We start from the raw sequence: 26,569 nt of genomic DNA, 5'->3' as shown, positions 1-26,569 counted from the left end.
ATAATCTGACCGGATTAAAATCTATACTCTTTCCATGTGGATGCATCATGTTCATCACAAGTACATCAGAGTTCTAACACTCTCTTAGGCTGTCTGTCATGAACTATTGTTTTTTCCCACGTTGTGCGCGAGGTAAACAAATGGCTAACATCTACCACGCCAAACCCCCCTGGATAAGCTGTAAGTAACTGACCAAAAGTCTACGCTGGCATGCCACAAGCAAGTTTGTTCAAAATATTTTGTTCGAGTAATTCGTCATATACCAATCTTCAGCCCCTGACGCCAACGAGACGATCATCCCAACGTAGCGTTTTAGGTCCACCTCTCAATATCGTACAGGAAGAATCTTGCCCATTCGCCCCAGCTCCAATCGTCGTATCAGCCATAAATTCGGATCAAATACAGTTACAATAACTTGTCCCCCGCCGCAACCAATGAAACTCTCTCTCCGATCCTAACTCCCATCAAACATTCATAAAGCAACACGTTGAGCTTCCATACTCGGACGCCGATTCTCACGATCCCGGTAAAAGTTGCCCAGTGCAGCAACGTACTCTGGGCCAGTATGTGACGCTTGACGAATCTCTCTCAGACGAGATCGAATAGACATTCTTTCTCTCGGACTTATTGGGGAGGCGGCAGGAGTGGTAGCATCTATTGGATTTGCAAAGGCTTCAAGACGAGCAGCTTCTTGTCGCAAAGCTTCAGCCCGGATATAGCCAATAGGGCTTGAGACTGGAACATAAGGCTGCTCTGGAATTGAAATGTCTTCAGTGTTTTCTGCATTTGGATCGTTAGGTCGAAGATCGTATCGACTGTGATGTGTTAGATCTCATTTGTATACTTGGAGAACTCAAACTTTGCTTACCATATAGGACAGGTTCCGGAAATGTTTAGAAGCCAAGGGTCGATACACTCGGGATGGTAACGATGGTTGCAGGGCAAGACGCGAACTTCTTCATCTGCGACAAAGTCTGATATACAGATTGCACACTGATTTTCATCGACAGTAGCCTGGAAAGCGATCTTAGATGACTGATCAATATTAATTGACTCGACTCGCTCATCCTCATCTAGTTTCCTTGTCGCTCTCGCCTCTGACGCAATCGTCGGCTCTTCGTTCACAGTACTCTTTCTTTCTCCCAACTCGACATCTTTCGGCACGACGTCCGACTGCTTGCTCTTAGCACCAAACTTGACGATCGGAATGCTGTCCAGAACTGCCAGCGCAATTCCTTTCGTCCGAGTCTGCCTGGGTCTTCCTGGCGCTGCTGCTCGTGGTCCATATCTTGCTCTGTTGTTGCGTGCTTTTACCAAGCCCACCACTCCAGCGACGAGCATGAAAAACACAATTACGCCGACAAGAATCGCAAATATAGTAAGAACTGCCATAACGAACTCAAATCTCCTCTGAGGATGACAAAATGGCTTCTCGATGTTGTGTGGGTGAGGAGACAGCTGTTGATGTCAACAATCTGAGATGTGGGGCTTGATTAATCGAAAGTGGTTGTTCGAGACTTGAAACCCAAAATCGACGTTATGTGGGGATCAGTGTTCTTAAGGCCAAGAATAAAAGCAATCTCACCTGTCCCAGGGTCATGATAAAGATGTAACTCGATGAATAGACGAGAGTTGGGTGGCGCATGCATGCCAATGTACGCCCCAGTATTGCCAACACTACATCTAGGCATGCAACAGCAATTGATAGCCAAACGCACTTGATTATCACCATTCACTTCACCAGTATCAGAAATACCGATGCCCTGCAAGGCCGGCCCGCATACCGTCTGCCGTAAAATTCCTCTTGCGATGCTGGGTAAAGCAGGCCACGCGGTCATCCGATGCCCCCTTTTCTCGCTTAAGCTGCCAAGCGAGACTGCGCCCCTTCTGTCGAAAGATATCAAATATCAGGCTTCGCAAGCTCGTCAACCCGAAATGGACTGAACATTACAGTTTTCTTTGTTGTTGAGTACCGGACCTGCACTGCTCCAAGAGAGAGCTGTGTTGAATTTGTCTCCTGTCAGCCGAGGGACGACTCTCGTGAACTGCTTCATCCAAAACATTCAACGCCTAGCACGACTGACCTGATCGATAATAAGCACCACTAAGATATACTGCCTCTGAACATTCTCAATCAAGTTCATCTTATCTTATCATTGCTGTACTTCGAGAGTTTCCCCCCCTTCGCGAAACACATGTTGACCAGGATGGTGTGCTTCCCTGCATAGATTAACCACTGGCCTCAAGATAGAGGAACCGCAGTTGTCGAGTAACAGCGTATGAATATTACAATGGAGAAGAAACATATTCCTCTTTTCTATGGCTGACATAAACCCCATGAGGAGCAGACGTGATTCATATACTACGGGAAGCTGACTTTACGATTGCCAATAAACAAGTCTGATGGTCATATTCAAAGCTGTGTCTTTCTCGTATGGTAATAGTATCTATATTCAGTTAGGACTTTATCGTGTCTGCTTCCTCGCTGGAAGACGATGCCCTGAGGAGGTGGTGAATATCACGTGATTAGCGTGCTGTCAGATTTTCAGGCCCCCACAAGCCGTACGCTTCTACAATTCAATTGACGTTTCTTTCATATTTTCGCATCCTAGAATGCCCTGAGATGGCATATCAAATGAGATGGGGTTCATTTTTCGTGAAGTGTACCTTGTCTGGCTTGTGGATCTCAAAGCTGACTCAGCGACTCGTCAACCTCAAACGGGGACCATATTTGTCCTCTATCCAACTGTTTTGATCACATTTCATCCATGGCCTTTTCACCATGAGCCTATTCACAAGCTTATAGCGACAAATACATACGCAGCTTTAAGGGGCACTCATCGATTACCATCAGGCATTTCCGGGTCTTCCGTGTTATGATGCGCGACAACGATCTCCTGTTTATCTGCCTCGCCGACCACCATCACCAGGGGATATCGAATCGATAGACATATCCTTCTTAATCAACCTTGGATGCACGTGGATCTTGCATGTCGCATCCAACCATGCATGATCATGATGCACACGAAGACATCGAGTTAGGAGAGCTGGAGAATGACGCTTTCCTTCCCCGAGAGGACACCTCCAAACCTATCTTCAAACAGCAAAGTATTCTCACAAGATGGATTCCACCCCGGATACGAAAATTTGTCGAGAACATCTCCAAAGTCTGGGTAAGCGAAATCCAAATTCCCCCAAGTCTGTCTATATGTTGACACTGTCACGTGCCAGCTCATGTTTGTTGTATTGGTGGTGTTTGTCCTGGGTCTGTCCGTTTCTGCGTATATGAACGTAAATGAGGCACTGGCAGTCAATATATCTCCAGAGTCGATAGCTTTACAAGACCAACTCGCGAAGAGTTTGAATCATACGTCAATTCCAGGATACGTTCTTGAATATGGTGAGTCTCCTGTCACTTTGACATTGAGCAAGCTGACAATTGTTACCAGCTCCATACGTCTATCTCCACCGAGACGATGTCTACTGTCCAAGTGATATGGCCAAGCATCTGGAGAACGTTCACCCCACGATCAACTTCACTGCTGTGGCTGGTGGTCCCGATCCTCTCACGCTTGACAATTTAAATGAGTTGAACAAGCTGGGCGGAGAAGACATATTCCTCTCTTCCAAAGAGGATGTCACCACTCTACCTAAGTTCTTGCATGGACAAGAGCCCAATCCAGTAACCTACCGAACCGACAATGCCAAAAGCTGCGTCGTAATCGTCGTGGACAAAGGCAACGGCATCATCGACGCTTTCTACATGTACTGGTACATTTTCAATGACGGCCCTTCTGCACTCGGCCACCAAGTTGGAAACCATCTCGGAGACTGGTACATCCCCACCCTCCCTTTCAACATCCTCCCACCACTAACATCCCTTGAGGGAACACAACATGGTCCGTTTTCAAAACGGCACCCCAACTGCAGTCTGGTACTCGCAGCACGAATTCGGCTTCGCCTTTACCTACTCTGCTGTCCAAAAAATCGGCAAAAGACCAGTCTCTTTCAGCGCCAAAGGCTCCCACGCAAACTACGTAGTAGCTGGTAATATCGATCTCCACAACACCAGTACCTTGCATTCCATTTCCTATAAATCCTGACCCACTCACCTCAAGCCCACACACACTTACTAACACACTTCTCCCAGATGGCCTCATCCCCGCCCACATCGTTTACGATCGCACGCAGCAAGGTAAACTATGGGATCCGACCCTTTCAGCATACTATTACACGTATGAAGTTGAGAGAAAGGAGTTCGTGCCAGCGGTGGAAGACACCCCGGTGAACTATTTGTACTTTGAGGGGAAGTGGGGAGACGACCAGTTTCCCCAGAGTAAGAAGGGCCAGGAGGAGTTTTATGGGTATGTTAAGTGGATTCCTGGGCCACAGGGCCCGTGGTTCAAGCATTTGGATAGAACGGATGTTTGTCTGCCGGGGAGAGAGTGTGTTGTTAAGGGTTCGTTGTAGGATTTGTGTCAGGATAGAAGGGGGTTGAATGGAGAATTTCAGATCGAAGAAATGAAACTAGACAGTGTGTGGTCCTTTGTAGGTTAGTGCTGCATTATATCCTCTGCTTTAGCCCTGGTTCTGTCAAAACACACCAGAAATGACAAGAAGTTACTATTCTGCTTCACGTCCTGACCGCCAGGTTCATATTCTAAATCGGGCATTTCCGTGTCTAATGAGGTTGGCAGAGAGTCCGAGAGAGTTCGTAGCTATTGATGACAAGAAGATTTAGCGGCGAGGATGGTACACTAACCCATTTCCTTCTCTTGGCCGCAGCGCAACTGCATGGGTCCTCGGGTACTTTCTCTTCGATTATTAGAGGTCACATCGCGAGAAATACAGGGGCAAAGATCCAGTTTATCTGGACGCTGAATTCTGGAGCTGGAGACCGAGATGCTAGTCTAGGTCATCAGCGCGGCGCTGCCATCCCACGTAGCCTTCCCCCAACATGTTCGCTTCTTAGGTTCTTTCTTACTTCACTCTCAAGGCAGGATGATCATGCTTCTTCGGAAAGGTAATACTCAATTATTCCCTGGTCATCTTCTCGTCTCATCCTTACAAGTCAAAATTCTCGCACTACTACCTCCAAATCTCAAGTGTAACTGCTTTCGTTACACACACCGTGGTATTTTCGTCAAGCACACTCGCTCTCATTCACACCTCCCTCTCAACACCACCACTCCAGTCCCTCTTCCACAACCACATCCAACTTCCACCGACTCCTACAGCCCCCACAACTCCAAATGGCGTCAAAGCCGCACCCCAACAACTCCCATCACCCCTCCCATTCCTACAACCCCCTCCCACACCACGAACATGAGCAAGAGCATCACGTTGCTTAACAGCGATCAAGCCCGTACTTCTCTGGACTCGTAATTCGAGGATATAAGTCCCGATCTGGCTGTAGAAGGCATTACTCCTCAGCATAAAGACATCACTCTTCTCTTTCTTCCCTCCAACGTTCCCTCCCTCCATTTCGTTCTGTCCGTCCATGTCAGCACCATCCTCGGTTACACCAACCACCCTCCTAAACCTGACAACACCCTCTACAACCAACCCGTTTCCATCCCTCCGCTTCCCCTCCCCTCTCTCACCATGATTAGGAACATCCCACCCACCCAACTTCACCATCCTATTCACACCTCCAACACAATCAAACACATCCCTACCAAGACCACCCACACCTTTCACGGCCCAAAGACCCGTATAAGCAAACGCACCAGTCCATTCGCCGTCTTCGAAGAATTGCTCTGTTGCCATGTAGCTTAGATGACTCTTTCCAAACTTGTCTATACAGAGTGGACTGAATGGCGGAGGAAATCCAGATGGATAGGAAGACGGGGATGAATCTGAGGAAGCCAGCGTCCAGAGATGTTTCGCGATAGTTTTGGACGTAGGCGGATGCGAAACCTGGTCGATAGTCGTAGATGCAACTCGATATTCGGAAATAGCGAGGTCTAGTTCGGTGCTGAAATGTGCTATGGCTGTGAGTGAGAGGGCGTGTAAGGCTGTTATCAATATCCCCCTCTTCTCAGGCGAGAGGGATAAGGATGGCTCGCGCGGGTTGAAGTTGAACCAAGGGATCTTGGAAAGTTGAGGAATAGGTGGTGGGATCGTGGATATTTCTGGATATGGTTCTGGGTCGTCGTCTTGTGGCGAGTCAGTCTGTTGCTGATGAAGGCGGAGGTCTTCCTCGGTTGCTTTTTGGAGCGAGAGAGTTGACATGCGTGTCATGGCAAAACAGAATGAGCCGGTTAATTGGCTCTGCCATTGTTCTAGGGAGAATGATGTGTTTGGGTTGACGGGGAATATCAACGGATTTTGTTGATCTCGTCCATCTTTCCTTGGTGGGATATCAAAGAGTGGAGTGTCTGTTTGTAATGATCCTGATAGTTGAACTGCAAGGTGTTCCAAAAGATATGGTGTTAGACTCTTTAAGACTGGATCTATGATTCCATTAGAGCTGTCAGCTTCGTACACGTTCCTCGAACCAGACGTCCCCGGGAAGAGAGGGGAAAGAGAAAGCAAGTCTTACGACCAACAACAGTCAACATAGGCAACCACCTCAAATCCGTCTCCTCAAACCTCCTCCTACTATCCTCCCACCTCTCCGCCAGAATGTCAGCCAAAACAAAACTCTTCAACTTCGTCTCCTTATCTCCGTCTCCCCGCTCTTCGCCAACCGAGTCCGGAATTCCATTTGGAAATCTCGCATTGTTCACAATAAACACCTTCCATACGACCCGACTATCAATTACTTTTCTTAGAGAGTGAGAGACTAGTAGTATGGAGATGACCGTGATGGGTGGGAGGTATGTCGCAATTTGTTGGAGAATCTCAGGAGGTAGGCTGGAGAGCGTTACTTTAGGATGGATTTCCATCTTCGATTACTTAGAATCCCGAACTGCTGGAAGTGCGGTCGGAGTGGGCAGCATTTGTTGGAAACACCGAAGACTCCAAGAAGTTGTGACGAAGTTCCAAAGCTAGATCCGACTCAAAACCCAGCCAAATATCGCCGCCCATGTACCCCGATCCCGACGCCGAATATCTCCGGTCAGAAGAAAAGACAAAACTTTGGACCAGGAAGCAAAAAAAAAAAAAAAAAATGAACAAATGCAATCCATCTCAATATAGCAGCGTCCCCCGCTTGCGTCTTCAACCCCTTGTACCATACATATGCACAAGTCCACTGATCCACCCTCGCCTTCATCCGCATCTTTCCCCCTCCACCATTTCCCATTCTCTCCACTAAGAGCATCAGCAACGGGATTACCAAGAGCGAGAGCGAGAGCGAGCCCAGGAAGGCTCACCTCGCCTCACCTCGCCGCACCCCAAGCACCCCAAGCACCCAAACACCATCAGCCAAGCTACTTGTAACCCGCGCCCGTATATCGTTCCCGAAGCGGTAGGTGATGAGATCAGGGCTTCACTCCCGATGCATATGCACGCATGCATGCAGTCATCGGGAGGACTGCACTCTTACCGAAAGTCGGGTCACCGTAAGGGAAGTGCTGTAAGTTAGGTAACGACAGACAACGACAGGGAGCAGACGAGCAAACACGAACCCAGATGTCGGGTTGGTCACTTTTTGGGTTTCCCCCTTTTTGAATAGTCTTAAACCATCAAGACATTTTACTTATTCATTGATCGATGTTAATAGTGGCTGGATAGAGTCTGTTCAAGGGTTGACAGCAGTGTGGTTCTTGCGGTGGCGAGCCTGTCTCATCATGCCGGGGAAGATTGGTCTGACGAAAACCCGCGATAGCAGTCAGGGTCAGCGGATTGAGGTAACTGGAGAGCAGGCTCTCTGAGCTATCCTCAAGTACGCTGAACGAAGAGTGCTGAAAGAGTTAATCCGCGCGATGTCGATCAGCTTCTTGTCCCGGCCTTTCCCTTTGCAAAAAGGATGCAGGTTACTATTGGATGATGACCACCTCAAGCGGTCGGAAAGATGATAGAGAAAGATGGGAACTTCAAACTCTAGAGTGTGTGCTTGCACAGGGAGGATGCTATGATCAAAACCGGCATTTATGAGCGGTTCAACTTGTGACCATTATCATTTCCTCTCGATCAACTGATCAGCACATTGGGAACAGGGTGTAAGTGTCGGACGTCCATTTTAGCATCACCGCTTCGGAAATTCGTCGCGTTAGGTTAGGTCTGTGCCCAGTTAATGCCGCGATCCTCTTTCAGGTACTGTAGCAGCACGGCGGATAGACTAACTGCGGAGATACCCAATCGAGTTATGCACCGATCTTGCAGTATTGAAACAACAACTCTGAATGAGCGGAGGTGCACACTTATGTGATGAATTGTCAAGCATCATCAGCGACGATGTTAAGTAGATCGTCAGACCAAAGTAGCGGAGCGAGCACATTATAAAGGCTCAGAAGACGCCTTGTTGCTTGAGCCATGCAACTCGCTCGCTCAATTTTCACTCCAGATTGTCGAATTCCCTACTCCACAAAGTAGAGTTCTACTGAGTCTCATAATGAACAGGGCTCTGAGATCCAAGTGCTTGAAATGCCCAACATTTCGTGCCGGAAAATGCTCAGGCATGGCCCCTCTGCCAGCTAAGCGACGCTTAGCGACCGAAGCTACACCTCTTACCCGAAAAGATAAACAAGAAGGAGACATATCGTCCTCTTTTACGACATTCTCTGGTCGGAAGGCCGAACCTCTGCCCGAACGATTTCGGGACCTGAAACACAAGCTCACTGTTGGATTTGAGGAGCAGATTCAAAAATCATGGGACGATTTAGTTGAGGTTCTGAAAGTACGGACCGAAGAAGTTGCTACCAAGAGAGAATCTGTACGTTCAATCCAAATCTCGTTCATGGCGAAAGTCTACTCGCATACAAGCGAATGTGCTGCTAAACAAAACAGATAATTCCTCAGATCAAGTTCACGGACATTCGGGATGGTACTGTACCTTCAGCCAGCATCGATGCTATTCGACGAACTGGTGTCGCTGTTATTCGAGGGGTCATGCCTGAAAACGTCACTCAATCGCTTCTTTCTGACGTTCGCCAATATCTTTCGGCACACAAATTCAAAGGATTCCAGTCGAACGCCGACGAAAAGGTATAGTGGCCTTTTGTTTCCCCTGCGATCGAATGCTGACCTGTATGAGGTTGTCTACGAGTCTTACTGGAGTTCATCTCAAGTCAAGGCAAGATCGCATCCAAACATGTTTGCCACGCAGTCATGGATGAACCAGTTATATACTGCTGATTCTGACCAGAAAAGTTTGTCTCATATTTAGATATCCCATCTTCCAGTCAAGCTAATTGAGTTGCGACAGTTGATTTAACAGTTCCGCTCACATATTGTGACCGAGTGCAAATCCGGCCCCCAGGGGACAAACTATTCTCGCTTGCCCCTCATGTTGACGGAGGAGGCATCGAGAGGTGGGAAGACAAAGCATATAATCACGTTTATCGTAAGATTTTCCAAGGAAAGGTAAGGGGACATCTCACATTCCATATTGAATACTTCACTAAATATGTACAGTGGCAAGAGTACGACCCATGGGATCTGACCGGCCGGCTTGATGCAAATATGAACATGTACGATGGACCAGGAGGATGCTCAGTTTTCCGAACATTCCAAGGCTGGCTTGGGTTGTCTCGTCATGGGCCGAATGAAGGTGAGTCGGTGGTACGCAATCGCATCGAGTATCGCTAGCGAACTCAGAAACTCTTGTTACCCACCCTATACTGCAGCCGTCCACCGCTTATTGGATGCTCAGACCATTCTTCAAACCTACACAGAAGGGCTCGCTGAATGGATGGAAATTCTCCCTTGACGATGATGACGGTAACGTTTTTCTTCACGGGGCAAATCCTGGGACTGCGCAAGAGCATAATCCTGATCACCACCCTCATTTGATGCTAAGTGAAACCATGATACCGTATCCTACTGTAGAGCCGGGTGATACGGGTAAGTATCTGTCAACCTGAAGCAGAGTCGAGCTAATTTTCTCAGTTTTCTGGAGTGCGGACACCATTCATGGCACAGAAAGCGAGAACACAGGAAACACAGATGCTTGCGTCTTTTATATTCCATCGGTTCCGCTCACTCTCAATAACGCGGTAAGAAGCTTTGTTCTGTCCTCCTGGGGATTTTGATCTAACGTCACACAGCAATATATCGCGCAGCAGCGAGACTCTTTTTTGAAAGGAGTTCCCCCGCCGGACTTCCCTGGTGGGGTCGGAGAATCTGAATTCACTGATAGAGCGAAGAAAGAAGATATCTTGGATGGATTTGGCAAGGTTGCTATGGGTTTGAGTCCCTTGAAAATTGATGGAGCAACCGCGAGGCAAGAGGCGCTTGCGCGTGATGTGAATAAAATTTTGGGCTATTAAGGGTGCCTCAATGGATCAAGCACACTGAAATACGCAGGAATTGAATTTATAATGACCATACGCATTTATTTGACTCGAATCAGTCCTTTGTAAAACAATTATTCTGAAATTCTGCATATTCACCGCAACCAGATGGGACAGCCAATGACGATCTATTCACACATGCCTTGACCTGTGGACTCTTTGCCCTGCGCTGGCAGTTCTAACCGATGTTCAAGTTGATATTGCAAGTCAGATTCTGCAGCTTGCGGGTGTGTTCAAAGGTGCCGAGGAGGGGGATTTCCCGATCCGGATACTCCGCACCATATGGGCAGTGTTAGAAATATAGGATTTCCGGCTGTTCTGTATAATATACCTCCGGCGTACTGAGAATTAGTTATTATTTACTATGAATCTCTATAGCTCTATAGCCTTAATTCTACTACATTGATACAATTGTTATTATTACAAGAATAGCACTCAGACAAGAATAGTACCAAACGAAGAAGCGGTTTGAATAGAGTGTGCTAAGCTGAGACATCAACGGGAGACACAATGAGTAGCAAGATACACTCGACAGAGAATGATACAAAATCATGCAATACCATTGGCTTCATCATAAAATTCTTTGACATTTTGCGAAATATGAGGAAGCTGTGATTTCCAAAGGAGAGACTCTCAACAGCGGCCTGTATGACTGTTCGCAGAGTTGAGGCGACATCATCCAGACCTTGGACTTCTAACTTACAAGACTTTCGCTTTCTTGATCTCCTCGACCAGGATTCGAAGGAATTTTCCAATTCGGCGCTTTGTTGATTCAGCTCTTCTCCATTCCCTCGCCCTCGCTTACACTTCAGATGCCTTGGCGTGGTGATTCACCTTGTGGTAACCCAACATACATGAAGTCGTTCATTCCATTCACGCTCCAACTGCAAACCACAGTCCAAAAACATTCCACTTATTGTTTGGCGTTTCGTAACAAAGCTTTCGAAACCCCCTCTAGTTCATAGTCACCTGATCCGCGGGGATAAATCGGAAGCACAACTTATGCAGCAGCACAAAAGAGCTCGCTTCGACCAATGACGCTTTTGCGCATTAGCGCCCTGGCAAAAACGTCCTTCCCTGCCGAATGAGGAGAAACGGGAAGGGAAGGAAAAACAAGGGATCACAAGCAAAGCTAAGGAGAGGGAAACAACTCGAGTTCTTCCGGTCGCCCACAACAACACCACTTTACTCCAACTCCGACCCCATCTCCCTCCTACACCCTAATCAATCCGACAATATATCCTCATCTTATCCATCGACGAGCGACACGACTGGCATCTTCATTGATTCAGGTCATCGCCGGGCGCAGCTGCAGCATCACTCGCTATCCATTGATCCCGAGGTCTTATCACCAGGTCAAGCAGTCCTCACGCGACAACACAAGGACTGAGGACCACCATCGCATTCATCACGGCCTCAATATACAATAACGACATTTGTCTGCGCATCCTCTAATGCCATCTCAACATGGCTTTCAATTTCAACTGGTCGCCGTTAACGGCAGATGCGGATTTCTACAAGAGGGCACAAGAGATGCTAACAACCGCACTGAATAAATCGCCGAAGCCTCCGATCATCGTCGACGACATTCTGGTTAATGAGCTGAACCTTGGGAGCGTACCTCCGGAGCTAGAAATATTGGAGATTGGAGATTTGGCAGAAGATAGGTTTCGGGGCATTTTCAAGATGTGCTATTCTGGAGATGCCTTCCTGACCCTCAAAACAAGAGTCCAAGTACGTCGCACTGCAAATGCGCAAAGCTCCCACTCTGACAGCAGACCCCTTAATCCGTGGATGGGTCGGGGAGGATTATTTTTGCACCAGGATACGCGCGCAAGGACTTCATCGCGGTATCCTGGTCGTGTTATAACTGATCGCTAATATATCAACAACAGGCGAACCCCTTGAACACTTATCTCTACTCCAAGCCATCCTTTACGTCACCCCAGCCTCTGGCAGCTTCCTCTGGCTTGACGATCCCTTTGCAAATTACGTTATCCGAAATCAAATTGTCGGCATTCATCATATTAGTCTTCTCGCGACAAAAAGGACTTACCCTGGTTTTCCGCAATGATCCCCTCGAATCGCTCAAAGTGTCGTCGACATTCGACTCGATACCTTTTGTTCGGGATTACTTGCAGAAGGAAATTGAGAAGCAGTTGCGCAATTTGATGATGGACGAATTGCCTGCGATCATTCACAAGCTCTCATTGAGATTATGGTGTCCGGAATACAAGGCCAGAGAAGCAGAAGAACTGGCACAAGCCGAGAAATTGGAAAAGGAAGAGGTTGTGGATCCTTTTGGAAGCCCTCCACAAGATGCAGTTGACTCGAGAGGGAATGTCTTGGATGCTAGCGAGATATCATCGTTATCGCTTGATGGTGGCTCGGAGATCCATTCATTGTTCTCTCAGAAGAACCTGCTTCGCTTGGCTGCTCTTACGGACTCACATCGAACTCTTTCTCTATTCACACCTTCTATTCGAGATGCAGTATTCAGAGCTTGGGCAGGTCCATCAGAACGGAACGAGAGTGCTGGTAGTTCTACTCCAGCTACACCAAGTTTGATCCGATCCCACTCTTCAATAGGAAGCACCAGCACGACTTATACATTTACAAACAAGGGATCAGATGATGGTAATGGACTGCCGTCTAGACCTTCGCTTGTCAGCATGCATTCGGCAACAACTGGCCTTGCTCTTGGTGCAGGTCGACATCCACGATCGCATCTACGCAAGAAGAAGACTCGTGTTGTGAACTTGAGGAAACCAAAGACTACCGATGATATCAGTGACTTTGGTGATAGTGAGACGGCATCACTTGTGGCAGCATCCGAGCCTGCTATCCCAACTCAAATTCCCGAGGAACCAGAAGACAATATCATCGATCCTCCCCACTCTCCTTCACAGAGAGTACGCTTCCGCACTAATAGCATTGACTTGGGTGACTCGCCGAGGAGATCTCGACCATCTTTTCCTCGTCCTGCACTCAGTGGCGCATTCCCCGAACAAGTCATTATTGACTCTCCACAAGAAAGGGCCGAGCAAACAGCTCCCATCTTCAGCCGTGAACACAGACCTACATACAATCGATCAAACTTCGCTCCTTATCCACTGGAGAAGGCTTCTTCAGCTGCCCTTCAACCTGCACCATTCTTGTCTGAAAACCCCTCTGCAGCAGGTGGTATCTTGGAACAAGCTTGGGTCTTGAAGATGGCAGGTGAGATTGCCCGCCGTGCACACGATGAGAAGACAGCTCGTGAAGGATTCTGGTCTCAATCACAAAGCGAGAGAGAAGATTCTCCTCCACCAGCATATGAGGCGAAAGCCCAGTAAACAGAAACAAAAACAGAATACCACTCTAGATCATCAAGATCATAGAATTTCCTTTGTCATTCGATCATACCAAAAATGGGAGGCGTTTCAATGGCGTTTGGGATGTAATGGATAGGCAACAACAAGACTCCCCTCTTGTGATTTTATTTTGCTGCGATTTAGCGTTTGGTTTTGAGGCTTGGGCTGGCCGGCTTGGCTTGGGACACTGGGTCACTCTTTCTGTCCTGACGTGGACAACTCTGTTTTATTGGACGGAATGGGAGGCTCTTGCCTGGTCGGTACTGGTCTTGGTCGGTTTAATGGGGATATTCGGGTCTGGTCTGGTCTGGCTGGGCGGGTGATAATGGATGGATGGGATCAGACTCTAGTTGAGACCCGTGTATATTTGGAAATTGGGGATTGGTGGGTGGTTGGGATTGCGGATTTGTTTACATACAAACTGACACTAGATGTCGAGATATACTTTTTCCTTTGTCTTGGGGAGTGTGGGATAGAGGTGGAAAGATTTGGCAGGGTTGGGTGGGCCTGGGTATAAGGAAGACGGCTGGGGTTTCTTCGAGATAAGGACCTTTGCCAGGAGAGCTGGAAAGCGAGGAGGCTTGAAAGCAGAGCAGAGCAGAGCAACTCACTGTATTGTAATACTACTGTACACAGTAATACTAGTGTACACACCACACTTCATCCAATGCCATACCTACTTGCCTGCCTCATGGGTATTGGTACTGGTATAGAGCAAATGGACAATCTTCAATACTACATCCCGTATCTTTCTCTTGCTCTTTCTTCTGACTCTCCCACGTATCTCCTTGTTTCTCCATACAACGCATTTAAACAGCGGCCGAGAAATTATGGGCAGCCTTACAGCCCCTATCTCGAGTATGTACGAGTGACGCTCGCTAGGGACCTGTTTACAATACAGCCGCCAAATGACGCAAAGGCCACCAAGGCAGGGCTGAACCAGTAAAGTGTGCTGGGTTATTTAAGGTTATTTTTCCTCCTCTCGCGTACCTACCTTTAGGTACCCTTTGTTGGAATATTACACAATGCACCAAGTAGGTATCTGTGAAGTGTTGATATCAGATACTTCGGCATCGACACGGCACTCTTGCATGGTTTGCATGATGATTATTGTGGTGTGAAGTTGCACCGACCCCATCTCTAAAATACACACAAAGGAAGGGGTTTGGGTGATCAGTACAGTAATCATCCCTTCTCTTCTGGAACCGAAATTCCTGCTTACCCGATTCGGACACGGGACAACTTGCTTTACCTTAAGGTACCTCTAATGAGGGCTTGATGATTGGATGGGATGGGGTGTTTTATACTAGGTACCTTACTGTTGAATTGCACTCAATTACCTTCGCCTTCGCCTCTGGAAATTTGGTGGGTTGGCTTGCAAGGCATCCACGTCGAATAAGGTGGGTGGGTGGGTGGCAATTGGCGGTGAAGCTCTCTTACTCGCCTTACTTTCGTACTACCTGCAATACCTAGGTAAAGGCTGAAGCTGAAACGCGGCTTTGAAATCAAGCATTGAAAATATCGGGTAGCTGACAAATTCACCCGTTCTTCGGGATCTTGTTAAGCCGTACTGGGTTAAAGTTGGTGGTGGTTGTTTGTGGAGTGGAGAGGAGAGGTTGAGCTTGTTACTGTTTTGGGAAAGAGGGGTTGGCGGGGTAGTTAACTACCGAGGGGGAGGGAGGTTTATTTAAAGGTGGGAGATGTCCCTCCTTGGGATTGACTCGAGACTTGACTTGACTTTACCTCATACCAAACCTTACCAATAATTCGCACCTTTCAACCTCCCAATACCAGATTGAAACTTCTCCCTCTTGCCATCACCTCTCTCACCAACACAAGCCTTTCTTCCACATCCACAACCACACGCCCTTCGATACTCAACAGCAGAAACGAACAAAAATGGCAATCACACTCTACTCCATCACCATCCCCATCTTCCTCAAGAACCTACGAACCCTGCAAAAGCTCCTTGCAAAGGGAACGGCGCACGCGAAGGATGGCGGGAATGAACTTACAGAGGAGAAGCTAGTCGGGTCGAGATTGATTGCTGATATGGGCGATCTGGTGTATCAGAGTAAGTTATTTTACTTTATTTCTCCCCAAAGCCACTCCCCAAACCCCACATTCCTCATTCCCATCCTTCCACCACAATCAAACCCTACCTAAGAAACTCAAGCCCAGCCTAACAAGAGTTCTTTTTTTTACCAGTCCAGCGCATCTCCGACACCTCTAAGGGCTTCTGCGTCCGCGTCGCCAAGATCGAAGCCGTCGCGCTGGAAGACAACGAGAAGACGATGGAGGATCTGCAGACGCGGATTGCTAAGACGATTGAGATTTTGGAGGGGGTAAAGGAGGAGGATATTAATGGGAAGGAGGAGGAGGAGGTTATTCTTAAGACGAGGACGGCGGAGTTGAAGTTTACGGGGTTTTGTGAGTGCATTTTTTCTTCTCTTTGTTTTTTGTTTTTGCTTTTTTGGAGGAGGGGCGGTTGATGCGGGGTCATGGGAGAGGTGGGTGAAGGGGAAAGGAAAGGAGGGAAGAGAGGGGAAATGGAGGGTTGGAAGGGGACGGGGAGCTTTTGATGGGTTCTGAAAAGAGGGTTTGATTGAGGAATGAGTTCACTAACGAGTGACAAACAGCCTACGCCACTCAATTCGCCCTCCCGAACTTCTTCTTCCATTTCGTTACGGCGTATGGGCTTCTTAGGAAGGAGGGTGTGGAGATTGGCAAGAGTGACTACATGGGAAGGGGATAGGTCTTGATCCATTCATGAACGGAGCAGTCATGAGAACTGGCCTGGAAGGTTTTTGATTTTGGAGGAAGGGAGAGAAAGAGAGATTAGGGCTTGCAGAGGAAGCTTACTATTACTGGATTCGGACCAAGGGGTTTAAAATGGCCAGTAAGTAAGGAGAAAATGGGAAAATGTTTTTACTCCATTGAAATGTTCAAAATCGCGTTCTCATCAAGTATCAACTTATTTCTGTGGCCAACGCGTATGACTTTGGTGCTCTCTATCATAAGGGACGCAACGGGGGCTTTTCAGCCAGATGAAATGCTTCTTGCTTCTCTGACCGCGCTTGGTACAATGAAGGCCAGATACTAGGAGAAAGAGTGGATTGAAGGAGGAGATTGTTAGATACCTACATTCGAATTCAAGGTAAACCAAGCAAACGAAAGAGAAGTTCTTAGGTTCCCAAATCCCGTTGGAGATGCTGCATGTAGACGGAAGCAGCGCGCGCCGCGGCGCAGATCTGTTCCTCCCGTGCGCCTGGACTCGCCTCGTGTAAGGAAATGCTGGACGGCTGCGGGAGAAGCTGGAGAGCGAGATTAGGTCCTATGATTTAGCGAACTGGAGATTTGGGAAGGAGCAATTTTGCATCTTGAGGAAAAGACGTGAGTAGATTGTAGACCGTATTTCATATATTACCTTTCTCGTGAAATCTATTAGTAGTTGACATTTTTGGACCGTTGCACATGTCCAAGTTCAGCCAGCACCTTCTCGACCTGGTCTGGTCAGCACGCAATCACCACAAACAAACAAAAACACATGCACACTTCCGGAAGTGATAATAAAACTAGTACGAAGGTACAAAAGGAGGAAACAGGAAAAGTGACCTATCGTTCTCATACCAATTCGACCGTATCCTTGCCAAACACGTTCAACCTTCCGCTCACCATGAGAAGGCTAGATCGCTGTCTCGTCGGTTTTTAGAAAGCAGGTATCCGTGTTTGTAGACTGTTCAATACAACCGCGTTTCCTCCTGTAAAAGTTCTCTTTACCTCTTGATCGGCCCTCACCAGTACTTTTTTCCAAGCAAAAGTCCTAAAGAGGCGAGTTATGAGAACTTTTCAGTGTCCTATCTACCATGTCGCTGGTAACGCAAGCAGGTGCCATAGGCATGTTGTGGCAATGACGCTGGACATACTCCAGGTCCGAAGGTTCTCTCAGACCTCCCTCAGTCATAAAGATAACAAGAAAGAGGTGTGGCACCAGTGCTCATTGATAAATAGTAGGAAATGCTAACACTTGGATCAAGGAACCGCCCCATTCTCAAGATAGCTCTCCTGACCAGCAACCTTCTCCAAAACAATCAGCTGCCAATCTCGCTGCCGTAACAAGACCGCACGACATTCGAAGACCACTAGCAAGCCTCGAAGACTACGAGCCTGATTTCTTTAGGGATGCTCCTAGGATGTTCAAGGCCCTGAAGTGGGAGGTTAAACTCCACTCCCGAATGCGTGAGATACTCACCAACCGCGCATTCACCACGAAAGAGCTAGAAAGTTTGAAACGGACCGGAAAGCGCAGTTTCGCAGTGACACGACAGGGGATTGAAAAGTCAGCCTTAGTGACGGGACCTTGGACAGAAGAGGAAACCGAAATTCTGAAGAAGATGCGCGAGGAGCGCGAGCACCCTCGGATCATTGCTCATCGTCTAGCACGAGATGAAGCATCCGTGAGAGTCCAAATCAAGCATCTTTCGGGGTACTTCCAAGACAGTAACAAAACACCGTTGTATGAAGGCCCCCAGGCTCTTCCCCCAGAACTCGAGAGTTCCATTTTCCGATCCAGACTGGAGACAGTATGGGAAGGATTGATGACGCTTCGAACGACCCAGGAGTGGGCCGAGGTACTTTCAGAATCGCAGTCCGAATCATGGCTTTCAATGATCGAAGAATATACTCCCAAACACGTCAAATCAATCCTTGCATCGCACCAGCCGCCGAACATTGCCAAGCTCGAGTCAATCGAATGGTCCCCCACCAACGCTGCAGGGGTCTATGGATGGGTCTTGAAGCCGACGGGATCGATCCACCCCTTCGACGATGAATGCTATCTCTGGGTCGGCTCTGCCAGCATGTATGGTGGTGGCCTGGAGAGCAGAAAAGAAAATCTCCTGTCGTGGTCGCGCTACACCGAGAACGAGGCGCCGAAGTTTGAGATGAAAAACCTTGGCTTGAGTAGGAGGGGGAAGCTATTGTTCACGCTTCTCGAGGTGCCTTTCGAGAATGATTCCGCGGAAGAGATCCAGAGGATCAGAAGATTGGTGACGTTGGCGAGGGAGGTTTTTGTGATTTGGTTGGCGGCTGCTAAGGATTGCTCGAAAGTCAAGGAGGCTGTGCCTTGGGAACTAGCCGATATCTTCTACCACTGCCTCGCAGGCCATAACCTAACCAGAAACATTAAAGGAGTCAGAAATGAGAAAACAGAGAGGCGGAAGCGGTAGAAAATAGAATTCTGAGGGGAATTAGGAATGATACTTGGCCGCCGTACCTTGGTAAGGATGTCCAGTGCAGCAGATCCTGATGCAGGACTACACCGTCACTGTCACGCATCACTTGTTCTGTCCTGATTTGTAGATTACAGGCAGATGATGATCAATTGGCATGTTGGGGGTATTGATGTAAGAAGGTGTAGGTCTACGAGTCTGACAGAGCGGAAACGGAGGGGTGACAAGTAGGTTGCGATGTGCCAGAGACTAAACCAGGTATATGCTGAAAGGTAGAGAATAACAAAATTGAGGATTACTTGTAAGGGGCGTAAGTACGAAGTGCATCGGAGAAGCGAGTAATTTAAAATCGGAGATGGGGACAACTAGAAGTGACAATCTCATGAATCGATTGAGGCTGGGTACAGAGGAATCTTTTTTGAGACAATAGAAATAAAGGTGAACCACGAGTCTACTTGAGGCCGGATCAGTCGATACATAATGCCACAAGCCATGTGGAGAGACGTCTTGCTCTGGGTTGACACGTGATAATACACATTCAAAAATGACTCTCCAAAGTGGGTGAAGATATATGATTTCTCAAAGACTCTGCAGAAAGAGCTAGGCAGTTCAGTTCCTGGCTAGTACTTTATGACTTTGCTGCGAACCCTTGCATTGCTGTCATTCTTCCCCTTCATTGTCAAAACTTCCGTACGATCCACTCACATCATACTAAGAATACCAACTAGAATAAATGAAAGTCTCAACCGACCTTGTCACTCTTTGATCCAATAAATCAACCAGTTCTTCCAGCTCAACACTAATCTTTGATACCACATCTCAGAGCTCCGCACACTTCCCAATTATGGAGTGTTTTGCTCTGTATGCGTGACGATGATTGTGCGCAAGACATGAAAACACTCTTTATATACTCCCACCCCCCTCTCGTAATACGAGTGAATCGCGCTCAATAACCCGCCAGAATGTGCAAATGCCGGGTCACTGGTAGTTTGTTTACATTCCCAGCTAAGCGAGATCTCTTCACCTCCCTCGCAAGAACCCACGAACTCAGCTCCTCTCACCGTAAATATAAATCCTCTTTAAAGTCAACCGCCTCATAACTATTTATTTCCGGGAAACTCATGCCACCAAAGTCAACCTATAATCACGACTTCTTGCCTTGGTATGATTTGCGTCCATATCGTAAGTGGGTGACAAGCAATACTTTGACATTCATACCGAGTCTATGTAACTTTCCTATGCTCGGAGCAAAATCGGTCTTCAGAAGAGAGGCAAAAGCTACGTGGATCAACTGGACTGTTGAGAATTTTGTTGTCGCCCCATGATTTACCGTCAATCTCTATTCTCAGTCACCATTCTCCATCCTCCTTCCCATTCTCTCCCACCCAAAATCTCCCGCGCTCACTTTCAACGAATCACACGATTCGTAAATACTCAAACTCTCTATAATCTCCGCCGAAAAGAGCCATAAGATGCTAATGCTCTTCGAAATCCACCAAGCGCCCTGTCTCACCACTATTGCCTCTGGATGTGTCACTGGTAAGGGAATTGGGGTGCAGAAATAGGCTGGGAAACGGTACTTATTTATATACTCATTGTGGATTACAGATGTTGGGGAGGTCTAACCTTCTTTTGAAGAACATTCCGGGAAGTGGGGTTTATTGATTCTTTGATTCACTTGTTCATTCCCAATTTTCATGCCCATTTAAGGAAACTACTCATCTGGGTATATCTAGGTATGGCACTCGCATGTCATTTCGTCTTGTCATCCTGCTATATCGTACAAATCCACCATTCACCCCTTTTATCCGCCCCTCGTCCATCAAAGTCCTCAAAACTCATGAGAAGATCCCCTCCAGCAGTCCAGAAAATCAAACAACGCCCCAACCAAATAACACCCCTCATGACCAACAGCCCAAATAGCAGAAACCCCCTCGAAATGTGACAAAACTCCCAACCACCACCACATACCATCACTCCTCGCCCTCGCCCTCACAACCCTTCTCACCCTCCGCCTCCGCCTTCCGAGTATCATACAATCTCCCCTTATTCTTCCTCGTACTATCCTTCCACGTATACTTCCTCTTCTCATACTTAGGCTGTCTCAACGCCTTCTTCTTCTTCCTAACCACCCCATCTCCTTCTCCATCCCCTCCACCCTTCTTCCCCTTCCCCTTCTGTTTCTTCTCTTTAGCCTTGGCCTTAGCGCGATTATTGGCTTCGATGTAAGCGAGCATGATGGCGTCGCCGGTAGTGGAGAGGTTGAGCGAGCTGGAGTGGAGGGGTGGTGAGAGGGGTTCGCCGATTGTGACTTTGTCTGAGTTGGTGTTGGCGTTGGAGGAGGAGGTTTGGGTTTTGTGAACAGTCCAGTTGATGTCTGGTGTGGTGATGTTATCTGAAAAGCTCATCAACACGACCTTTCTCTGCGGGATGACACTCTCGCCTACATCCTCCATCTTCTTTGTTCCAGCGTTTTTGTTTCTGTTCAGGGTTTCCAGATCAGGAATCTCTGGGAAAGTCATGCAAGAGTCGAAGTCGATAGTGCTGCCATCAGGGTTTTTGACGATTCCTCGAGGAGGCATGATACGGTATTTGGCGGATGTAGAAAATGGGTGGAGGGTATCAGGACCTGGTGCAGAGGGGGAATATGCACGCGGGGTGCCATTGGGAGATTCAGAGATACCGGTTGATGCATCGGAGTCCGACAGGTCTTGATTGTAGAAGGGATCCTCGATATGTGGGTTGGTAAGGTTGGTGTTGGAGGTTGGTGGGGGGACTGAGGGTTCATCATCAGAGGAGGAATCGTGGGCGCCAATGTCGGAGTCCTATGGGTAACATTATTAGCTTTTCATTGCCTGATATGAAGAAAGGTACATTGCACGTAGATACAGACTCACCGAATCACTATTCCAATCCTGAAACCTAGGCGGCAACGGCCGACGAATAGGCTGTAAATCTCTCGACGGATCATTCGAAGCCTTCTCCGTCAATCTCGCAATCGCTCTCGCACCCAGCGTTCTCGGCGTGATATCAGGCGGATCGTCATCATCACCTCCCTCAGTAACTGCTGTTCGTCGTCTCGTAGCGGGCGTGCGAGGTGTCGAGGATTTGGTGGCCTGGAGGCGAGCGAGGATGGTTTTTGGGGTTGATATGGATGTCGATGTTGGTTTACGCGCTGGTACTGTGGGTTTCTTGCAGGGAGGTGCGGAAGTCTAAGAAGGAGGACTGTCAGTAATGGTTCAAGATGAGGGAGGATCAAGTTGATGGTGACTTACGCTCGGAGTGCCAGCTGCCTTCCTCTTACTAGTTGAGTTAGAGTTTGCTCCGTTGCTGCTTGTAACAGCTACCTCCCCGGCAAGTTCACTGAAAGCTTCAGGTATACCATCCATATCCGTCCCATTGCCTCCGTCCTCGCCCTCAAGCTCTTCCTCTTTCGGTTCCGTCATTTCTACTGGCTTTGAAGTGCGTGTCGCTCTAGCGGCCTGAGTAGAGACTGGTGTTTTACTGATGCCAGTTGGGGTCCCAGTGACACGGGAGGGGTAGCCTTGTTGGAGGCCTTGCTAGCAGTTTTGTTAATCGTTGGGCCAGGGTAGTCTTCTTCAAAGTGATAATCCTGATGACGTGTTAGTGTTGTGCTGTTTTGTGATGTGCTGGGATTAAGCGATGACAGTGTAATGTGAGAAGGCGACATGCGTTCAAGGAGATTTTTATACGGAAGATATGATGGCGTGTGTGATATGATCAACATAACATGGGTGTTCAAGTGTGAAAGATATCTTGCCATAACACACGAAAGGGTGATGGAGAATCCGTCACTCCACTCCCTCACCCTCTCTTGTTTAAAGTAAACTCAAAAGCACCAGAAAAACACAATACACACAATACATACCCCCCAATGCTCAATCGAGCCCGCCTCATTCTTCGCAATCGCCCCACAATTGGGATGCGTACACTTCCATTTCGAGGGCGCCATCTTGGTCCTTTTTCTCGTTGTTGGCGCTCTCAATTCCCTGCTCCACTTCACCTTTCTCTGACAACCTCCTGCTTGTTTTGTCTTGTAATGCAAAGGAGGTACTCGAGCTAAAGTTTTGTTATTCTGTTGTGTTTTTAGTGTACTCAAGATGCAGGAAAAGGGAGCAAGGAAGGAAGTGTCTAGAGGAAGATATTGTGCGATGTCGAAGTTGTAGGTGATATCGTGCCGGGTGTGGATGACGCTAGGTCGGTAGGTAAACAAAGAACTTCGCGTGCTAGCCTACCCAAAAGCTGGGAAATAATCAAACCAGCAACATCACCCAAGCGATGTCGCGCTAGGTAGCAGGTAAAATGTCGCCCATTCAGCTCGGTGGTGGAAAGAGAGGACCAGAATTAGAACGCATCCCACACTAGGAAGGGAAGGAGAGGAACAGGAGAGACTGTACAGATATTCTTGAAAGAGGGTAAAGTAGAAGCCTCGAGCTACAGACTATACATTCTATGAGATTGGGCGCTGAATGCAATGCGCGCTGAATCTAGGCAGTAAGCTTTGTTTACTTTCCTCGTGTTCAAAGTCGCTTATTCACCAACGGACATTGTAATTACTCAAATCTTGATCTCAATCTCAACATCAACAGAAGTACTAAACTCAGGGCATCCCAGCTTAACATGTGTAGGAAGCAATAATCTCGTTGAGAAAACTATCGTACGCGAACTGGGAGTCGGCAGAGCAGAGCAGAGAAGCCCACATCAAGTTACAAGCAGCGGGTCCAATGGTAACGAATACGGACGGTTATGATTAAGAGAAGAACAGAGCAAAGTAAAGCAAAGCGAGTTGAAGCAAGGGAATACAGGGCAGTTTCTGTGTATTCTAGGTGTTTCTATCCAGATGCCCATGGCTTATTTACCTGTAGCATACTATCGAGGTTGCTATATGCAGAACTACCTGAATATGTGCAAGGGAAGTGTTTATCCTCACAACACTGTCTTAAGAGACAGATACACCCAAGTATGCACCATTTATCCAGCTCTCAAACAAAAGCCAATATCACGCCTACAATGCAACCTTACTCAAACGCCTCCCAACACCAATCCCAAACCACTCCAAGCACCAATGCAAAACTCCAACCACAAAACGCAACCTCGTACACTACTTCACCCCCGCAGCCGCAAAACTCAACAACGACCCCGCCGTCAACCCACCCACAAGATTAATCGCCATAAATCCCCCCGCAGCCTCCCTCTCCCCATCCTCCACATACTCCCCCGCAGCCATCATACAGCAACTCCCCAACCAGCCATTACTAACCCCAAACAGAAACTGCACCCCAAAAAGATAAAACGCATCACTCCTAACCACGGCTCCCTTCCCAAGAATATTACACAACAAATACATCGGCAAGAAACCCCCCCTCGCAATCGAAAACACAAACAGCACCGCCGGCCGATGTCGCAGGTTTAATGGGCCGAGTGTAATGAGTCGACCTGCCAAATCGCCGATGTTCCAGATCAGGAAACCGAGGGGGATGAAAGCAGAGGGTTGGAATAGGCGTGGGGCGTGGTCTTGTGGTTTATTGGAGACGATCTTTTGCGTGAAGACGGGGAAGAACATCGTCACTGCAAAACACAGAAACACACTCGCAGCCAACCAATGCAACTTCTTATACAGCGTCCACATCCCCACCACCTTCCTCTTCGCCTGCTCCGCCTCCTCAATACTGGTTATAGACGTCATCATCTTGCTCTCTAGGATGCGGTTGTGTTTCCGGATGAGGGGCACGACGGCGAAGAGCGTGAGGAAGGAGATTACCGTCGCGGTCGAGAAGTACACTGTTGCGGAGGTGGTGTTCTCGGTGTTTGTGCTTTGCAGCTGTTCTGCTGTCGTCGCGGAGTGGGAGGGTGCTGGGACGGCGAGCACGGAGAGGATTTGTGCTACGGAGGGGAGGACGCCGGCGACGGCTTGGCCGGTCATGATGGCTTGGATGTATTCTGGGCGGCCGAAACTAGACGCGAATGCGAAGGCGCCGTTTTGACAGAGACCTGTAGCTACTGAGGTCGAGAATACCATGATCAGGGTGAAGACGAAGTAGCCTGTTGCGGAGATGCTGCGGAAGAATGTGACGGATAATGCGAGGAGGGTGAAGACGATGAAGTTTAGGACGAGCGCCAGGAGTATGCGTTTTGGGTAGGAGGCTTTGGCTTGCATTTGGCCGAGGATGAGCATCGAGAGGAGGTTGGTGATGCATCCTACGGATGTGATGGCGGGTTGGAAGTGTTCGAGGATGTTGCTGTTGTCTGCGAATCGGGTTTGGAAATAGGGTGCTGCTGCGAGGAACATGTTCCTGTATTCTAATCAGAACTTGATTCTGTATTTGTGGAAGCCAGATATCTTACCATGCCCATAGCATAGCTATTCCCAACAGGAGGAAGATAGAGTATTCGAACCACGAGAACTCCTCCCCCTCATCCGCCTCTGGTACTATCAGTATCGGTCTCCGCACATCCTCATCCCCAGTCCCATAGTCCGAATCAACAGGCTCATACTGCGGCTCACTATTCGAGGCTTTGAATAGAGCGCGTAGCTTATCCATCGCAGAGATATCTTCGCCCATGGTTGCTGAGCCGTCCTGTCACAGTAAATGGGCGAGGATATATTGCTGTTATCGGTGTCGCATTTGTGATATATCGCAGGAGAAAATAAAAGCTCCGTAGTCGGAAGTGGAGGAGGGCGGTCTCGTGCAACGGGACGGAAAGAATCACGAGTCGCTTGTGTTCATGTCCTGCCGTGTAGCTATTCACTCGTCCATAGCCATGTTGCTGCCACATGTATTGTATCTGGTGCCTCCAGCCGCCTCGTCTGACGTTGATCCATCGCATCCATCTCGCCAAGCCGCATGGATTTCGGTCCTTGCCGCCCGTGCTCACGTGTCCATACCCTGGCATGCAGCAGCCGTTCTCAATGCATCAGCAAAACAAGAACAGAAACAGACGATTGGTCACGGTATACCCTGTAAGCATGTTCTCTGCCCAAGAGCCAGGAAGCAAGGATCATTGAAGATTCACTAGCGGGCCGCCCTCTCTCATACAAAATTTGCGGCGAAGAGGTGACCGCGTAACATGACTGAAAACTGCTGCGATGCAAGTATGTTATGCATTGGAATTGCTGCAAGTGCTTTTGCAAACACAATGAGTTGACCTGAAGAGAGTCAAAATCCGAAATTTGAAGAGAGGTGGAGATTTGTTGCATGCGTGATCTCTATGGTGAGGATTGTTGGCTGGCTCTGAGTTTGGCAGGCTCTTGATTCGTTCAAGCGTTGGAGGGGTGGGGATTGATGTTGAATTGGTTATAGCGATACTCTGCAATCGCCGTCAAGTGACTAGATCTGTCAGATTAGAACAATTCGCGAAAGTTTTAAAAGCTGTTGCGTTTGTTATGTTACGTTCATGAGGTTTTCATGCTCAGGAGGAATGTTCTGCGAGGGAGATTGAGTGCAGCACGATGAAAGCCTCCTGCGGTGCCACAGCCTCGCCCTAAATTGTCAAGAGCTTCCAGGTTCAATATTAATCTACTGGAAACGTGGCTCAGATCACTTATTCCTGTGGTGACCGGTGC

The 26,569-nt window shown here is 48.1% G+C and overlaps 11 protein-coding genes across 13 annotated transcripts; 6 read left to right on the top strand and 5 right to left on the bottom strand.

Moving 5' to 3' along the window:
* Positions 1-95: 95 nt before the first annotated feature.
* Positions 96-1,777, bottom strand: RNF13 (E3 ubiquitin-protein ligase rnf13). The gene is made up of 3 exons (XM_058501002.1): positions 1,586-1,777; positions 869-1,458; positions 96-815 (listed from the first exon to the last, which is right to left on the bottom strand). Exons 1-3 carry the CDS (start codon positions 1,730-1,732, stop codon positions 473-475), a joined length of 1,080 nt encoding a protein of 359 aa, XP_058362319.1. The 5' UTR covers positions 1,733-1,777; the 3' UTR covers positions 96-472.
* A 782-nt stretch (positions 1,778-2,559) lies between these two features.
* On the top strand, positions 2,560-4,651 carry ONS95_007492 (uncharacterized protein). 3 transcript variants are annotated; one of them, XM_058500999.1, is made up of 5 exons: positions 2,560-3,173; positions 3,232-3,400; positions 3,450-3,834; positions 3,887-4,047; positions 4,151-4,651. In XM_058500999.1, exons 1-5 carry the CDS (start codon positions 2,991-2,993, stop codon positions 4,468-4,470), a joined length of 1,218 nt encoding a protein of 405 aa, XP_058362316.1. In that variant the 5' UTR covers positions 2,560-2,990; the 3' UTR covers positions 4,471-4,651. The 3 variants fall into 3 exon arrangements, with proteins under 3 accessions (XP_058362316.1, XP_058362317.1, XP_058362318.1); XM_058501000.1 differs by having other exon boundaries at positions 3,887-4,651; XM_058501001.1 differs by having other exon boundaries at positions 2,560-3,400.
* On the bottom strand, positions 4,641-8,314 carry ONS95_007491 (uncharacterized protein). Its single transcript, XM_058500998.1, has 2 exons — positions 6,545-8,314; positions 4,641-6,455 (listed from the first exon to the last, which is right to left on the bottom strand). Exons 1-2 carry the CDS (start codon positions 6,888-6,890, stop codon positions 5,164-5,166), a joined length of 1,638 nt encoding a protein of 545 aa, XP_058362315.1. The 5' UTR covers positions 6,891-8,314; the 3' UTR covers positions 4,641-5,163.
* Positions 8,315-8,566: 252 nt separating this feature from the next.
* Positions 8,567-9,696, top strand: ONS95_007490 (uncharacterized protein; the record flags this gene model as incomplete). Its single annotated transcript, XM_058500997.1, has 5 exons — positions 8,567-8,821; positions 8,896-9,093; positions 9,143-9,257; positions 9,314-9,471; positions 9,523-9,696. The coding sequence occupies 5 exons, from the start codon at positions 8,567-8,569 to the stop codon at positions 9,694-9,696; spliced, it is 900 nt and encodes a 299-aa protein (XP_058362314.1).
* ONS95_007489 (uncharacterized protein) lies at positions 9,344-10,471 on the top strand. The gene is made up of 4 exons (XM_058500996.1): positions 9,344-9,471; positions 9,523-9,951; positions 9,997-10,103; positions 10,155-10,471. Exons 2-4 carry the CDS (start codon positions 9,753-9,755, stop codon positions 10,374-10,376), a joined length of 528 nt encoding a protein of 175 aa, XP_058362313.1. The 5' UTR covers positions 9,344-9,471; positions 9,523-9,752; the 3' UTR covers positions 10,377-10,471.
* A 1,396-nt stretch (positions 10,472-11,867) lies between these two features.
* Positions 11,868-13,735, top strand: MDM34 (ERMES complex subunit; the record flags this gene model as incomplete). The annotated part of the gene is made up of 2 exons (XM_058500995.1): positions 11,868-12,134; positions 12,296-13,735. 2 exons carry the CDS (start codon positions 11,868-11,870, stop codon positions 13,733-13,735), a joined length of 1,707 nt encoding a protein of 568 aa, XP_058362312.1.
* Positions 13,736-15,652: 1,917 nt separating this feature from the next.
* On the top strand, positions 15,653-16,508 carry ONS95_007487 (uncharacterized protein; the record flags this gene model as incomplete). Its single annotated transcript, XM_058500994.1, has 3 exons — positions 15,653-15,827; positions 15,962-16,183; positions 16,393-16,508. 3 exons carry the CDS (start codon positions 15,653-15,655, stop codon positions 16,506-16,508), a joined length of 513 nt encoding a protein of 170 aa, XP_058362311.1.
* An 809-nt stretch (positions 16,509-17,317) lies between these two features.
* Positions 17,318-19,047, top strand: ONS95_007486 (uncharacterized protein). Its single transcript, XM_058500993.1, has 2 exons — positions 17,318-17,735; positions 17,791-19,047. The coding sequence occupies exons 1-2, from the start codon at positions 17,592-17,594 to the stop codon at positions 18,979-18,981; spliced, it is 1,335 nt and encodes a 444-aa protein (XP_058362310.1). The 5' UTR covers positions 17,318-17,591; the 3' UTR covers positions 18,982-19,047.
* A 1,910-nt stretch (positions 19,048-20,957) lies between these two features.
* On the bottom strand, positions 20,958-22,430 carry ONS95_007485 (uncharacterized protein; the record flags this gene model as incomplete). The annotated part of the gene is made up of 3 exons (XM_058500992.1): positions 20,958-21,809; positions 21,882-22,196; positions 22,260-22,430. 3 exons carry the CDS (start codon positions 22,428-22,430, stop codon positions 20,958-20,960), a joined length of 1,338 nt encoding a protein of 445 aa, XP_058362309.1.
* A 2-nt stretch (positions 22,431-22,432) lies between these two features.
* ONS95_007484 (uncharacterized protein) lies at positions 22,433-22,957 on the bottom strand (the record flags this gene model as incomplete). The annotated part of the gene is made up of 2 exons (XM_058500991.1): positions 22,433-22,597; positions 22,874-22,957. The coding sequence occupies 2 exons, from the start codon at positions 22,955-22,957 to the stop codon at positions 22,433-22,435; spliced, it is 249 nt and encodes an 82-aa protein (XP_058362308.1).
* An 852-nt stretch (positions 22,958-23,809) lies between these two features.
* Positions 23,810-25,829, bottom strand: ONS95_007483 (uncharacterized protein). Its single transcript, XM_058500990.1, has one exon. It carries the CDS (start codon positions 25,292-25,294, stop codon positions 24,107-24,109), a length of 1,188 nt encoding a protein of 395 aa, XP_058362307.1. The 5' UTR covers positions 25,295-25,829; the 3' UTR covers positions 23,810-24,106.
* Positions 25,830-26,569: the final 740 nt, after the last annotated feature.

This window comes from Cadophora gregata (genome assembly GCF_030347475.1).
Source record: "Cadophora gregata isolate MNR1 chromosome Unknown scaffold_2, whole genome shotgun sequence".
NCBI lineage: Eukaryota > Fungi > Ascomycota > Leotiomycetes > Helotiales > Ploettnerulaceae > Cadophora > Cadophora gregata.
Note: the sequence above shows the minus strand (reverse complement) of the source record. Positions and strands in the feature narration are given on the sequence as shown.